Genomic DNA, 12,326 nt, shown 5'->3' on the forward strand with positions numbered 1-12,326 from the left:
GTAACGCCGTCCTGCGGCCTCCGGCCACGGGGCGCCGCCGTCGGCCGCACCGGACGGGGCGGGCGGGACCGGGGGGGCGGGACCGGGCGGCGGCGGCGGCAGCACGTCCGCGGGGCGGGGGCGTCCCGGTAACGGGGCTCGGGGAGAGCGGGCGGGAGCCGCGTTCCGTGCGGGGGGGGGGTGTCCCGGTAACCGGGGCTGTGTGTGCGGGAGGTCCCGGTCCCCCGGGTCGTCGAGGGCGGCCCCGGTCGGTGCGGAGCCGCGAGGCCCCGGGGCGGGAGGCGCCGGTGCCGTCCCGGATGGACCAGCCCGGGGTGGGGGTCCTGGGGCCACGTCCAGGACAGGGACGAGGGGGTGACGCCCCCGTCGGTGCCCCCCCCGGGTTCGGGATGGCGGGGCAGGGTCCCGCGCCCTCGTCCTGCGACTGCTTCGTGGCGCTGCCCCCGCACACCGCGGCCCCCGCCGTCATCTTCGGCAAGAACGCCGACCGGCCGCGCTGCGAGGTGCAGGAGCTCGTCTACGTCCCCGCCGCCACGCACCGCCCCGGGGACAGAGTCCAGGTGAGAGCGCGCCGGGGCGGCGGGGCGGCGTGAGGAGCGCGCCGGGTCTCAGCCGCCGCCGTCCCCGTGCCGCGCAGTGCACCTACATCGAGATCGAGCAGGCCGAGAGGACCCACGCCGTGGTGCTGAGCCGGCCCGCGTGGCTGTGGGGCGCCGAGATGGGCGCCAACGAGCACGGCGTCTGCGTGGGCAACGAGGGCGTCTGGACCCGCGAGCCCGTCGGCGAGGACGAGGCGCTGCTGGGCATGGACCTGGTGAGGTGAGGAGCGGCCCCCGCCACCCCCCCGCAGCCCCCGGGGCGCGAGGCCGACCGGGTGCCCGCGGCGCTGCAGGCTGGGGCTGGAGCGGGGCCGCTCTGCCCGGGAAGCCCTGGAGGTGATCACGGCCCTGCTGGAGCGGCACGGCCAGGGCGGGAGCTGCAAGGAGGAGCCGGTGCCGTTCGTCTACCACAACACCTTCCTGCTGGCTGACCGCGGCGAGGCCTGGGTGCTGGAGACGGCCGGCCGCTACTGGGCGGCCCAGCGGATCCGAGGTGAGCGGGCACTGGTCGTACTGGGCGGCGGTCCCGCCACCGCCTCGCTTACCCAGCTTCGGGCCGGGCTGTTTTTTGGGAGCCCCGTCCCCTTGGCCTCCCCTTCACCTGATCTGCCCCGACCCCCACAGAGGGCAGCCGCAACATCTCCAACCAGCTCAGCATCGGCACGGACATCACGGCCGAGCACGCGGAGCTGCGGCAGCGAGCCCGGAGCCAGGGCTGGTGGAGCGGGGCCGGCGAGTTCAGCTTCGCCGAGGCCTTCTCCCTGGAGCAGCAGCCCCCCCGCATGGAGGCCGCCAAGGCTCGCTACAGCGCCGGCAAGGAGCTGCTGAGGCAGCACGCAGGTGGGGACGGGGACAGGGACCGGGGCGTGGGGACAGGGACCAGGGCGTGGGGACAGGGACCGGGGCGTGGGGACGGCTGTACCCATCTCGCCCTGGTATCTCCCTGCTCCCCTTGGCCGCGCCAGCCGGTGGTGATGTGGCTCTGCCTCCCCTGCCAGGGCACATCACGGCGGAGACGTTCATGGCCATCCTGCGGGACAAGGCCAGCGGCATCTGCGTGGACTCGGAGGGGTTCCGCACGGCGGGCAGCATGGTGTCCGTGCTGCCCCGGGACCCCGCTTTGCCCTGCGTCCACTTCTTCACGGCCACCCCAGACCCGTCCAGGTGAGGGTGGTCGGGGGGCCCTGGGGTGGCGGGGAGGAGGCAGAGCCGTGCCCTGGGCTGGCTGTCGCGGTGGAGCAGCATCCGTCCGCGTGCTGTCATGGCCCTGGCTCCTCTCCGGCAGGTCTGTCTTCAAGCCCTTCATCTTCGTGGCCGGCCTGAAGCCCGCGCCGCAGGTGATGTCTCCCAGCTTCAGCGATGACCCTGCCAAGAAGGTGCCGCGGTTCCAGAGCACGGTCGATCGGCGGCACGAGCTCTACCGCCGGCATCAGGCAGCGCTGGAGCTGATGGACAGGGACCAGGTACTGCAGAGCCTTTCCTGCTGGCCCTCGTGCCCTCCCGCGGGGATGGGGAGGCAGTCGGATGCCCGGCGGGTGCCTGGCCTCAGCTTTTCTGCCCCTGACCCCGCCAGGAGCAGGGCCAGAAGCTCCAGCAGACGCTGCGGGACCTGGAGAGGCAGGGCCTGGAGGCGGTGAATGCACTGCTGGGGGGGGACGTGGCCCCCAGCCCGGAGGAGCTGGCTGAGCTCTTCTTTGACTGCGTGGATGCAGAGATGAAGTTTTACAAATAAACCCTGCGCAGGTGGGTTGGGAGGGCAGAGGAGCTGAGCCTGGGCTCCAGCTCGCCCCCCCCTTGGCATCGCTCCCGTCTGGGGGATGAGAAAACCTTCCCGGTGCCCTGCCCCGGTTCCTCTCCTCCTCCTGCTTTGGAGCAGCCTCCCCGTGCTGACGGCTCGGAGGGGAACGGCTCGACCGGCACCTCCAGCCCTGCCGGGGGCGCGGAGCCCCCAGCCCTGTGACGTGCCCCAGAGGAACCGGTGCCCGGAGGGAGGGCCGTGGCCTGGAAGGGGGCGACGGGGAGGGGGAGCGGGGCTGCCCCTGCCCAGCCCCTCTGTAGGACCCAGCTGCAGACAGAGACCTGTAGGAATAAAGAGGCTTTAATCCCGACTGGGGCCGTGCTGGGGCTGGGTCCCTGGGGTGCCGCCTATTTCTTTGCTCCTTTGCTGCTTGTCTCCCCTCGCAGGGCCGCGCTGGGGGGCAGGCCCCTGTGGGCGGTTGGCGCTGGCTGCGGGCGGGGGGGCGGCCTGCCCTGCCCTGGGGGGGGACACGGCCGTGTCCCTGGCTTCGCCTGGGGACGGGGCTGAGCCTGCCTGGGGCCTGGGGCCGAGGCTGCTCCATCTGCCCCGGGGCTGGGGGCTCGGCAGGTCTCGGTGCCTGCTGAGCCCAGCGGGGGGGGGGGGGAGGCAGCAGCAGCCCCCGCAGCCCCTGCAGGCGGCTCTGGTGTTCCTGCAGGGCTTCCCCCTGCCTCTGCCGCGAGCGCCCGGCCAGCTCCTGGTGGAGGTCTGCAAAGAAATCTGCCCGGGAGGGAGGAGAATCACAGGGGGCCTTGGCACGGCCACCCCAGCTCCCTGCCCCTGGTGTCACCCTGGGGACGGAGGGACTGGCCTGCTGTCCTGCTTCTGCCCGGGCACCTTTGTCTGCAGTGAAGGGGGCGCTCGGCTCAGAGAACAGCTCGTCGTCATCGTCCTCGCTGCTGGAAGAGCCTTCCTCCTCCTCTTCCTCGCCTGGGGCAGGGTCCGTGCAGCCGCGGAGGGGCTGGCTGTCCAGCTGCAGGAGGTGGGGCAGCGCTCCCACCACCAGCTCTCTGCAAGCACCGAGGGAGCAGCAGCAGTTCCCCCGCAGCCCCCTCACTGCACCCCCCGGCCCGGGCAGAGTCGGGCCCCGACCTCCTGGGTCCGGTGAGGTGCTGAGTACGTCTGGGGGCTGCTTTCGCTGAGGGCTCGCGGGGTTTGGGGGCTCCCTCTCCCCCTTCGTCGTCACCAGGGTTCCCTGACCCACCTGTACCCGGGCTGCCGGGTGCACGCATTTCCCGTTAAGTCCAGGAGCCGGAGGCCGCGGGGCAGCTCACCTGCACGGGTCGAAGGAAGGCAGAGAGGCTGAGAAGGGGCCTGAGTCCCTCCTGCTCCATGGAGCTGCGCGTGCAGCAAACCCCTGAGCGCCGCCACCTCCCGGAGCACTTCACACACATTCCTGAGGCCGCAGCCCCGCTGTGGGAAGCAGCCGCTCGTCTCCCAGCTGGGCAAGCTGAGGGAACGGGTGGGTATTCCTCACAGCCCGACAGTGAGAACAGAGACTTTTTCCCTTCCCAGACTGTCACCGTTCCCTTTCTCACCTGTCTGCAAGCACAGCGCCTGGTGCCACGCTAGAAACGCTACAGAAGGGCCGAGGGAGCTGCCCCCCGTCCCTTCCCCTTCTGCCAAAACCCACCCGCGGGAGCCTCCCGGGGCAGCGTGAGCCCAGCTGCGTGACCTCTGCCGGGCAGGGGCAGGAAGCAGGGCGTGAGGGGGAAGCAGGCTCCTGGGCTCCCGCTGCCCCACGGGGACGTGTGCCCCAGCCACGGGGTGGCTCTGCTGGAGCTGCGGCTGGGACCCGAGTGCCACAGCCCAGGCCAGGAGCCTGCCGATGTCACCCCGGTGCCTGGGCACTGCCCGGGCACAGTCAGGCCACCACCGGGGCCGGCCGTGCCTCCCACCTGGGTCCAGCGTCTGGATCTGGTTCTGGGACAGGTCCAGGAAACGCAAGTGTCGCAGAGGCCGCAGGTTCTCCACCCTGCGGATGCGGTTCCCAGCCAGGGAGAGGAATCTGCGGGGCACAGGGACAGCAGGGGTGGGCGCTGCGGCCCTCGCCGGGTGGCGGGGGAACGCTGCGGGCCCCAGGGTCAGCCAGCACAGCCCCGGGCTGCCAGGGCTGGCCTGGGGATGGCAAGCTCTTGCGACGAAGCGCCCTGCCGTCCTGCCGTAACTCCAAGCCCCCGGTGGTGCAGGGGCTCCCCCGGGCGGGTCAGGAGGGGCTGTGGGAGGCCGTGTCCCCCGGGCCGGGAGCCGCACGTACCGCAGGCTGGGGAAGCAGCCCAGGCTCTCAACCTCCTCGATTCGCTTCTGGGGAAAAAAAAAAAGACACAACAACATGCAAAAACAACGCGGAGATTTTCTAGTGCAAGGAAACTCGGACGTGAGGGGCGCCGCAGGATCACTGCAGCTCCTCGGGGACACCGCGACGTCCCCCCCGCCACCGCAGGAGCCCGGCGGGGCGCGGGCACGGCCGGGGCTCCGCGGGTGGGTTTAGAAAACACCAGGGGGGCGACGCCGGGCCTCCAACCGGGTTACGCCGCGGAGGGCAGCGCCGCCGGGCCCTCTGCAGCCCCCTGTGCCGGGGCCCGGCTGCGGAGCAGCGCGGGGGGGGGTCGCGGTGCCCCGGGACCGGGCCGGTTCCCCCCGGTGCCTCACCCGCTGCAGGCCGAGGCTGGGAACCCCCTGCGGGCTGCCGAGCTCGGCCCCGGGACGGGCCCGTCCCCGTCCGGCCAGGGCGGATGGGGGGGACCGGGGGCACCGGGGGGGGCGGCGGGGGCACGGCGGGGCCGGTACCGGGGGGCGGGGCGGGCCGCGGCGTGCCCGTTGCTAGGAGACGGGCCGGGCCGGAAGGGGCGGGGCCTCGCGGCGGGGGCCTCCGCCGGCCCAGCAGGCTCCGCGCGCCCGCGGCCAACATGGCGGCGCTGAGCGGCGGCGCCCCGTGGCGGCGGGGTGAGCGGCGGGGATCGGGGACCGGGGACCGGGACGTGGGGACGGGGTCGGGGACCGGGACCGGGCACGGGGCCGGGCTGAGCGAGGGGAACACGGGGCCGGGCTGAGCGGCGGGTGTAGGGGCTGGGGGCCGGGCAGGGACGCGGGGTGGGCACGGGCAGGGGCGAGGCCCGGTGGGGGAGGCCCGGCCCGGCCCGGCCCCGAGCGCTGCCCCGCCGCCGTCCCGCAGGCTGGCTGCCCGCCCTGCGGCTCGCCCGGCGCAGCTCCAAGGCGGTGACCCGGCACTGGAAGGCCATGCACCTGCAGCGCCACAAGCTGATGGCCCTCACCGAGTACCTGGCGCCGCGCCCCGCCGTCCCCGAGCGCTGCCTGCGGCCCGCCGCCGAGCCGGACGAGGAGGTAACGGGGGGAGCGGCGGGGAGGGGACGGGGGAGCAGCGGGGGCACTGGGCGGCTGCACAGCGAACGCCCCGTTTCTGGGCCCCGGGGTCCCGATCCCGTCCCGGCTGCGGGCTGCCCGGTGCCGCAGCGGGTGCCCCCCCGGTGCGCGGCTTCACCGGGTCTGGCTGCAGGGCGGGGGCAGCCCTCGGCCGTCCCCATCGCCGCGCTCCCCGCAGGAGAACGGTTACGCCCGGCTGTTACGGCGGCAGGTGGAGGAGGTGTTCCGGGACAGCCGCATGATCGCGGTGTGCCAGTACAACTCCATGCCCGGCGATGACGTGGTGCTCATGAGGCACTACCTCCGCAAGCACAACATCGAGGTCAAGTTCGTCCTGAACGAGGTAGGGCTGGGGGCAGAGGCGGGGGCGGTGCAGCCCCGGTGCCACCTCCGTGCCCCCCCCTCGCTGCATCCTGAGAGCTGCGTCCCGCAGATCGTCCGACCCGTGCTGTCCCAGTCCCGCTACAAGAACCTCCTCCCGCTCTTCGTGGGGCGCAACATCCTTCTGGTGAGCCCGGAAACGAAGGCGAAGGAGATGCTGCGGGTCCTGAAGGGAGTGCCGCAGGTCAACCTGCTGGGTGAGAGCCTGCCCTTGCCCCTGCCTCCGTCCGCCAGCGCCGAGCTCGGGGCTCTTGCACGCTGCTGGGGCTGGGGAGGGGGGGCTCCTTGGGGACGGGGTTCCTTGGGGACGGGGCTCCTTGGGGACGGGGCTCCTCCGGGACAGCTTTGGGTGGCACCAGGGAGGGGAAGGATGCGGGGAGCTGCTGGTGTGGGGCAGAGGCACGGGGAGTTCTGCCTGCGGCATGGCAGCTGTCCTCTGCCCCGTGTCACGGCAAGAGTCCTGGGAGTTGCGCCAGCCTTTCCTCGCAGCCCGGTGCCGCTCCTCAGCTCTGCCTCGTGCTCTCTTCCAGGGGCCTGCATCGACAACACCATCCTGAGCAGGCAGGGCGTGGAGAACTTCGCCAAGCTGCCCTCGCTGGAAGCGTCGCAGGGGCAGACGCTGGGCGCCCTGGCGCTGCTGCCCTCCCAGACGTGCTCCATGCTGCAGCACGGGGCCGCGCAGCTCACGGCGCTGCTGGACCAGCACATCCGACAGCTGCGGGACGGGGCTGGCGAGGGGGGGACCCCGGCGGGGACAGAGCCCACCCAGAGCCCCGGGGCCCGCTGACCCCAGCCCCTGCTCAGCCCCGTGCACTGGTCGAGGGTCAGCTCTTTGGCCGTGGGACAGGGCTCCGAGTTCTGCTGCGTGCTGGAGCCAGCGGGGGGGCGGGGGCAGCGCGGCCCCACCCGTCCCTTCCCTCTGCCCCCCCTGCCTGCAGCAGCGGCACAGGAGGTGACCCGGCTGCGTGTGGGGGCTGTGGGTGGAGGGGCGCTGGGACCGCCCGGAGGAGGCAGAGCCGTGGCTGCGTGGAGGGCACCCAGCACCCAGCAGCCGAGGCGCGGAGGGGGGTGCTGCGGAGAGCTCGGCGCTGGTGGAGCTGTGGTTGCGGGGCTGCTTCCATTAAACTGAACCGGTGGCGGCAGCGATCCCCGAGGCTGGCTCGTCTCTGGGGGGGGGGGGTGGGGGGCCCTTGCCCCGTACTACCTCCTCGGGGGGAGGCTGAGCAGTGCCCTGCTCCAGGGCTCTCTGGCTCTCCTGGAGCAGCTCAGTGGGGCAGAGTGCTGGGGGGGGGCAGGAGGGAGCCCCAGAGCCCCAGGTGGGTGCTCCCGGGGCCGGCGGGGGGTGGGGGGGTCACGACCGCGGCTCGGGCGTTCCCAACGAGCCCCCTTCCCGGGGGCGGGGGTGAGGGGGGCGCAGGGTGGGCGCCCCGGGACCCATCCAGCTCCCGGCGCGCGACGCCCCCGGTGCAGGGGAGCGGGGCCGGGGCCGTGGCGGAGCTGCCCCGGGTGTGTGCGGGGTGTCCCGGGGCGGCCCGGCGCTGCCGGCTCCGGTCCTCCACGGTGCAGGGGGCAGAGCCGAGCGGCTCCGGCCCCGCGCCTCCGCCCCCTTCCGTGTTCCGCTTCCTGCAGCCGCCGGGCAGGATGCGACCGGCCCCGGCCCCGGCTCAGTGCCCGCCGCCCGCACAGGTGAGCCGGGGGACGGGGACCGGGGTAGGGCCCGGGGCGGCGGGGACCCCCGGCACGGCCCCTCCGTTCCCGGGCGGATTCGCGGTCGCTGCCGCCCGGTGCCGGCGGGGCTCCCGCTCCGGGACCGGGGTCTTCGGCAGCGCTGGGGGGGGGGGGGGGGGGGGGGCGGGGCGGGGGGGGCCCCCCCCCCGGGGCCCGCCCCCCGCGGCACCCCCGGTCCCTGCAGGCGGGGGGCTGCGGGCACGCCCGGGGGGGGCTCGGCGCTGCCGGGGCCGGCCCCGCTCCCCCCGCCCCGGGCCGCGTTGCCGGGACCGGGACCGGGACCGGAGCCGTTCCTTCCCCCCCCCTCCCCGTGGCAGCGCCCCGTGGGGCGGGCGGCGGGGCCGGACTCTGGACCCGGCAGGAGGCGAGATAAGGCGGGCGGGCCGGGGCCGCCGCCCTGGCGCTCGGGGAAACTGAGGCACGGGGGGGGGGGCCTGGGGGTGGGCGCCCGGGGGCTGCGCTCTGCTTCGCCCCCCCCGCGGTTCCCTCACCGGGCGCCCCCTCCTCGCAGCCGCTGCCCGGGCCGTGAGGGCCCATCTTGGACCGCCAGCCCCGCGGCGTGGACCGGGGGCGGGGGGGGGGGGGGGGGCGCGGCGACCCCCCCGGCCATGGGCAGCCACGAGAAGGACCCGGCGTCACCCAGGAGGGCCCCGTCGCGCTCCAACAGCACCGTGTCCTCCAAGCACAGCAGCGTCCAGCAGGTCGGGGGGCTGCGGGCCAGGGGCTCGGCGGGAGGCCAGCGGGGCGTCCGGGGTGCCGTGGGGACCCAGGGGGCTTCGCCCTGCTCTAAGCGGGGGATAAAGAGAGGCCCCGGTACCCCTGGGGGACGCGTTGGGGGGCGTCCTGGCTGCCCCGCATGCCAGGGGACCCCCGTGCTGATGCCCGCTCCCCGCAGGGCTCGGAGAGCTGGGAGGTGGTGGAGGAGCCCCGTGGCCGGGGCAGCCCGTGCCGGGAGCCGCCGCGGCAGGAGGGCTTCCTGCTGAAGAAGAGGAAATGGCCCCTCAAGGGCTGGCACAAGGTAGCGGGGCAGGGGCGCGGGCAGAGCCCGACCCGGCTGCTCGTGGGCACCGTGCCCAGCCCTGGGGAGATTTCGGCCCCTGGGTAGGGGGGCTGCAGGGATCGACGTCTGTCCCTCTCTGTCCCCAGAGGTACTTTGTGCTGGAAAACGGCATCCTGACGTATGCCACCACGCGCCAGGACGTGAGTATTGGCTTGGGCTGTGTGCGCACCACCTCCCCGCGGGCTCAGGGTGGGAGAGACCCCATTTCCCGTACGAGAAAGGGAGAATTCCCCCTGATGGGGGTCCCGGGGCTCCCCAGGTCCTCAAGGGCAAACTGCACGGCGCCATCGATGTCCGTCAGTCCGTCATGTCCGTCAACAAGAAGGCGCAGCGGGTTGACCTGGACACGGAGGACAACATCTACCACCTCAAGGTCTGGGGGTGCCTGGCGGCTGCTCGAGGGGGCTGGGGGTCTCACGTTCCCCCCAACCGGCCTCTGGGGGTCTCACGTCCCCCCCAACCGGCCTCTGTCCCGCAGATCAAGTCCCCGGAGCTCTTTGCCAGCTGGGTGAGCAGCCTCTGCTCCCATCACCAGGGCGAGAGGCCGGACCCCCTCGCCTGCCCCAGCGGGGGTCCCGCCGGGAGGACCCCCACCGCTGCACAGGTCGGTGGCACCTGGGGGTGGTGGTGCAGGACCGTGTCCGTGAGCAGGGCTGCTGAGGGTGCCCTTCTGTCCCCAGGGCCCGTGGACACGGATCCTGCCCTCGGGCAGTGCCCCCGCCCTGTCCGCCCTTGCCAGCTCCCGGGACAAGGTGGACGCGTGGCTGAAGGACAGCGACGGGCTGGAGCGCTGCTCGGCCGGTGAGCGGGGCGCCAGGGGGCACGGGGACGTGGGGTGCCCGTCCCTGTCCCTGACCCGGCTTCTGTGCACCCCAGAGCTGTCGGCGTGCCAGGAGCAGCTGCGGGAGCTGACGGGGATGCTGCAGAGCCTCGAGTCCCTGCACCGCATCCCCTCCGCGCCCCTCATCTCCGGCGGCCAGGTGAGCGCCAGGGTGCGCGGCCGAGCCTCGCGGCCCCCTCGCCCCGCGCTCACCACCCGCCCCTGCCCTCAGCCCTCAGCCGCCGCAGAGAGGCCCAAGAAGGGCAGGAGGAGCACCAGGATCTGGTGCACCCAGAGCTTCGCCAAGGACGACTCCATCGGCAGGGTGAGGTGGGCGCGGGCGTCCTGCCCGCCGGGGGGTCGAGCCCGGGGCCAGAGCCCCCGTTGAGCCCGTGCCCCTCGCAGGTGGGCCGCCTGCACGGCTCCGTCCCCAACCTCTCGCGCTACCTGGAGCCCTGCCAGGGCCAGCTGCCCTTCAGCCTCCCGCCCGAGTACAGCCAGCTGCAGCGGAGCTTCTGGGTCCTGGCCCAGAAAGGTGGGACGAGGGGGGGCACCAGGCGGGCTGTGGGGGTGCGGGGGGGGGGGGCGTGCTGCAACCCCCCGCCCTGCCCCTGTCCCCGCAGTGCACGGCTCGCTCAGCAGCGTGGTGGCGGCGCTGACGGCCGAGAGGGCTCGCCTGGAGGAGATGCGGCAGGCGCTGGACCGGCGGCGCTCAGCCCCGCGCCCGGGCAGCGCCGGCCCCGCTGGGGTGAGGGGCGCGCGCGGGGCTGCCCCAGCCAGGGGGCTGCTGCTGGGGACCGGTGGGTGCCGGGAGCCGGCCGGGCCTCGGCCCAGCACCGGGGGTCCCTCAGTGGAGGGGCGATCCCACGACCCCCTCGCGGGCTGGGGTAGGGGGGAGATGGGGGGGTCCCGGCCCTGGCGCCAGCTCAGCTCCCCCGCAGGCCGCCCTGCCCAGCCTGGAGCCGCGGGACGGGCTGCGCCGCTTCCACTCCCTGTCCGTCTCCTCCGACACCACCCTGGACTCCTTCGCCTCGCTGCACCCCGATGAGGTGAGGGGGGCAGGGGCCGGGGGGGCTCCAGGGGGCCGGGGTGGGGGCTGAGCTGCTGCCTGCCCCCCCCCAGCCCGACACGTTGCCCGCCAAGGGCCGGGAGCAGCAGCGCTCGCAGCGCAGCATCGCCTCGCTGGCCGACTCGCACACCGAGTTCTTCGACGCCTGCGAGGTCTTCCTCTCCGCCAGCTCCTCCGAGAATGAGGTGTGTGTGGGGGGGCTTCAGGCGGGCTGGGGTCAGGCAGGGGGGGCTCTGCAGACCCCCACAGTGCCCCCCCGGGCTGCTGCTGCTGTTCCCGTCGGTTCATCTCTTCGTTCTCTCTCCCCTGTCCCTCCCCATTAGCCAGCCCAGTAGCAGTTCCCCATGGCCCCCATGTCCCCCCCCTCCTGTGTCCCCTGCAGCCCCCCACGGCCCCCCTCCGTAGGGTGCTCAGGGGCTCCACAGTCTCTGAGCCCATCGGTGGGGGCCAGGTGCTGCCGGTGCCCCCCACTGCTCCTGCCCCCCCTGCCCTGCAGTCCCCCCGCTGTCCTGTCCCTGCCTTGTGTCCCAGACACCCCGGCCCCATCCTGCTCTCCCCCGGGGGTGCCACCCCCGGTGCAGCCCCGTGCCCCCGTAGCCCACCCGACGGCCGCTGTGCCCATCCCCAGGCCTCGGATGACGAGTCCTGCATCAGCGAGGCCACCAACAGCATCTGCGAGGACCCGGCCGAGCCGGGGGGGCCCGGGCACCCCCAAACAGGTAGAGGGCTTCCGTGGAGGGACGACGGGCGTGGGGTGCCGGTGTGGGGGCACCCCGACCCACGTCCCCCCCCTGCCCCGCAGGAGCGGACAGCCCGGGGGGGCCGGCGGAGCTGCCCCCGCTGGAGCTACCGGGGCCGGGCCTGCAGCGGCGCAGCCGCCTGCCCGCGCCCCCCGCGCCGCCGGGGGACGTGAGCCTGTGGGGGCTGCTGCGGAGCAGCGTGGGGAAGGATCTGTCCCGCGTGGCGCTGCCCGTGCAGCTCAACGAGCCGCTCAACACGCTGCAGCGCCTCTGCGAGGAGCTCGAGTACAGCGCCCTGCTCGACCGCGCCGCCCGCGCCCGCGACCCCCGGCAGCGCCTGGTGCGGGACACGGCGGGGGTGGGACGGGGGGGGAGGGGGGGGGACGGGGGATGGGTGGACACCCCCCTGGGGGGGCGTCTGACCCACACGTGGCCGCTGCAGGTCTTTGTGGCCGCCTTCGCCGTGTCCGCCTACGCCTCCACCTTCTACCGCGCGGGCAGCAAGCCCTTCAACCCGGTGCTGGGCGAGACCTACGAGTGCGTGCGGCCCGACCGCGGCTTCCGCTTCATCAGCGAGCAGGTAGAGCGGCGGCAGCGGGCGGCGGCGGGCATGGGGACGGGGACGGGGACTTGTGGCTCTTCCTCCCCCAGGTCTGCCACCACCCCCCCATCTCCGCCTGCCACGCCGAGTCCGACAACTTCATCTTCTGGCAAGGTGGGTGCCGGGGGGGCTGCGGGGGGGGGGGGGGG

The 12,326-nt window shown here is 74.2% G+C and overlaps 3 protein-coding genes across 5 annotated transcripts; all 3 read left to right on the top strand.

Moving 5' to 3' along the window:
* Window positions 1-57: 57 nt before the first annotated feature.
* On the top strand, window positions 58-2,707 carry SCRN2 (secernin 2). Of its 3 annotated transcripts, none has more exons than XM_035313008.1 (8): window positions 58-101; window positions 388-560; window positions 638-819; window positions 893-1,092; window positions 1,224-1,439; window positions 1,598-1,763; window positions 1,885-2,062; window positions 2,173-2,707. In XM_035313008.1, exons 2-8 carry the CDS (start codon window positions 390-392, stop codon window positions 2,329-2,331), a joined length of 1,272 nt encoding a protein of 423 aa, XP_035168899.1. In that variant the 5' UTR covers window positions 58-101; window positions 388-389; the 3' UTR covers window positions 2,332-2,707. The 3 variants fall into 3 exon arrangements, with proteins under 3 accessions (XP_035168899.1, XP_035168898.1, XP_035168897.1); XM_035313007.1 differs by having other exon boundaries at window positions 87-104; XM_035313006.1 differs by lacking the exon at window positions 58-101 and having other exon boundaries at window positions 112-560.
* A 2,481-nt stretch (window positions 2,708-5,188) lies between these two features.
* On the top strand, window positions 5,189-6,960 carry MRPL10 (mitochondrial ribosomal protein L10). The gene is made up of 5 exons (XM_035313009.1): window positions 5,189-5,340; window positions 5,570-5,739; window positions 5,957-6,121; window positions 6,212-6,356; window positions 6,690-6,960. The coding sequence occupies exons 1-5, from the start codon at window positions 5,304-5,306 to the stop codon at window positions 6,944-6,946; spliced, it is 774 nt and encodes a 257-aa protein (XP_035168900.1). The 5' UTR covers window positions 5,189-5,303; the 3' UTR covers window positions 6,947-6,960.
* Window positions 6,961-7,805: 845 nt separating this feature from the next.
* Window positions 7,806-12,317, top strand: OSBPL7 (oxysterol binding protein like 7; the record flags this gene model as incomplete). The annotated part of the gene is made up of 17 exons (XM_035313011.1): window positions 7,806-7,845; window positions 8,399-8,588; window positions 8,783-8,905; window positions 9,034-9,087; window positions 9,207-9,320; window positions 9,426-9,551; window positions 9,628-9,748; window positions 9,824-9,927; window positions 10,000-10,092; window positions 10,173-10,302; window positions 10,391-10,515; window positions 10,709-10,816; window positions 10,890-11,021; window positions 11,465-11,555; window positions 11,639-11,916; window positions 12,019-12,156; window positions 12,228-12,317. Coding segments are annotated over exons 2-17 (1,920 nt in total), but the record flags the coding sequence as incomplete, so codon positions are not given.
* Between the last annotated feature and the right edge of the window lie 9 nt (window positions 12,318-12,326).

The sequence above is a fragment of the Oxyura jamaicensis genome (assembly GCF_011077185.1).
Source record: "Oxyura jamaicensis isolate SHBP4307 breed ruddy duck chromosome 27 unlocalized genomic scaffold, BPBGC_Ojam_1.0 oxy27_random_OJ88, whole genome shotgun sequence".
Lineage (NCBI taxonomy): Eukaryota > Metazoa > Chordata > Aves > Anseriformes > Anatidae > Oxyura > Oxyura jamaicensis.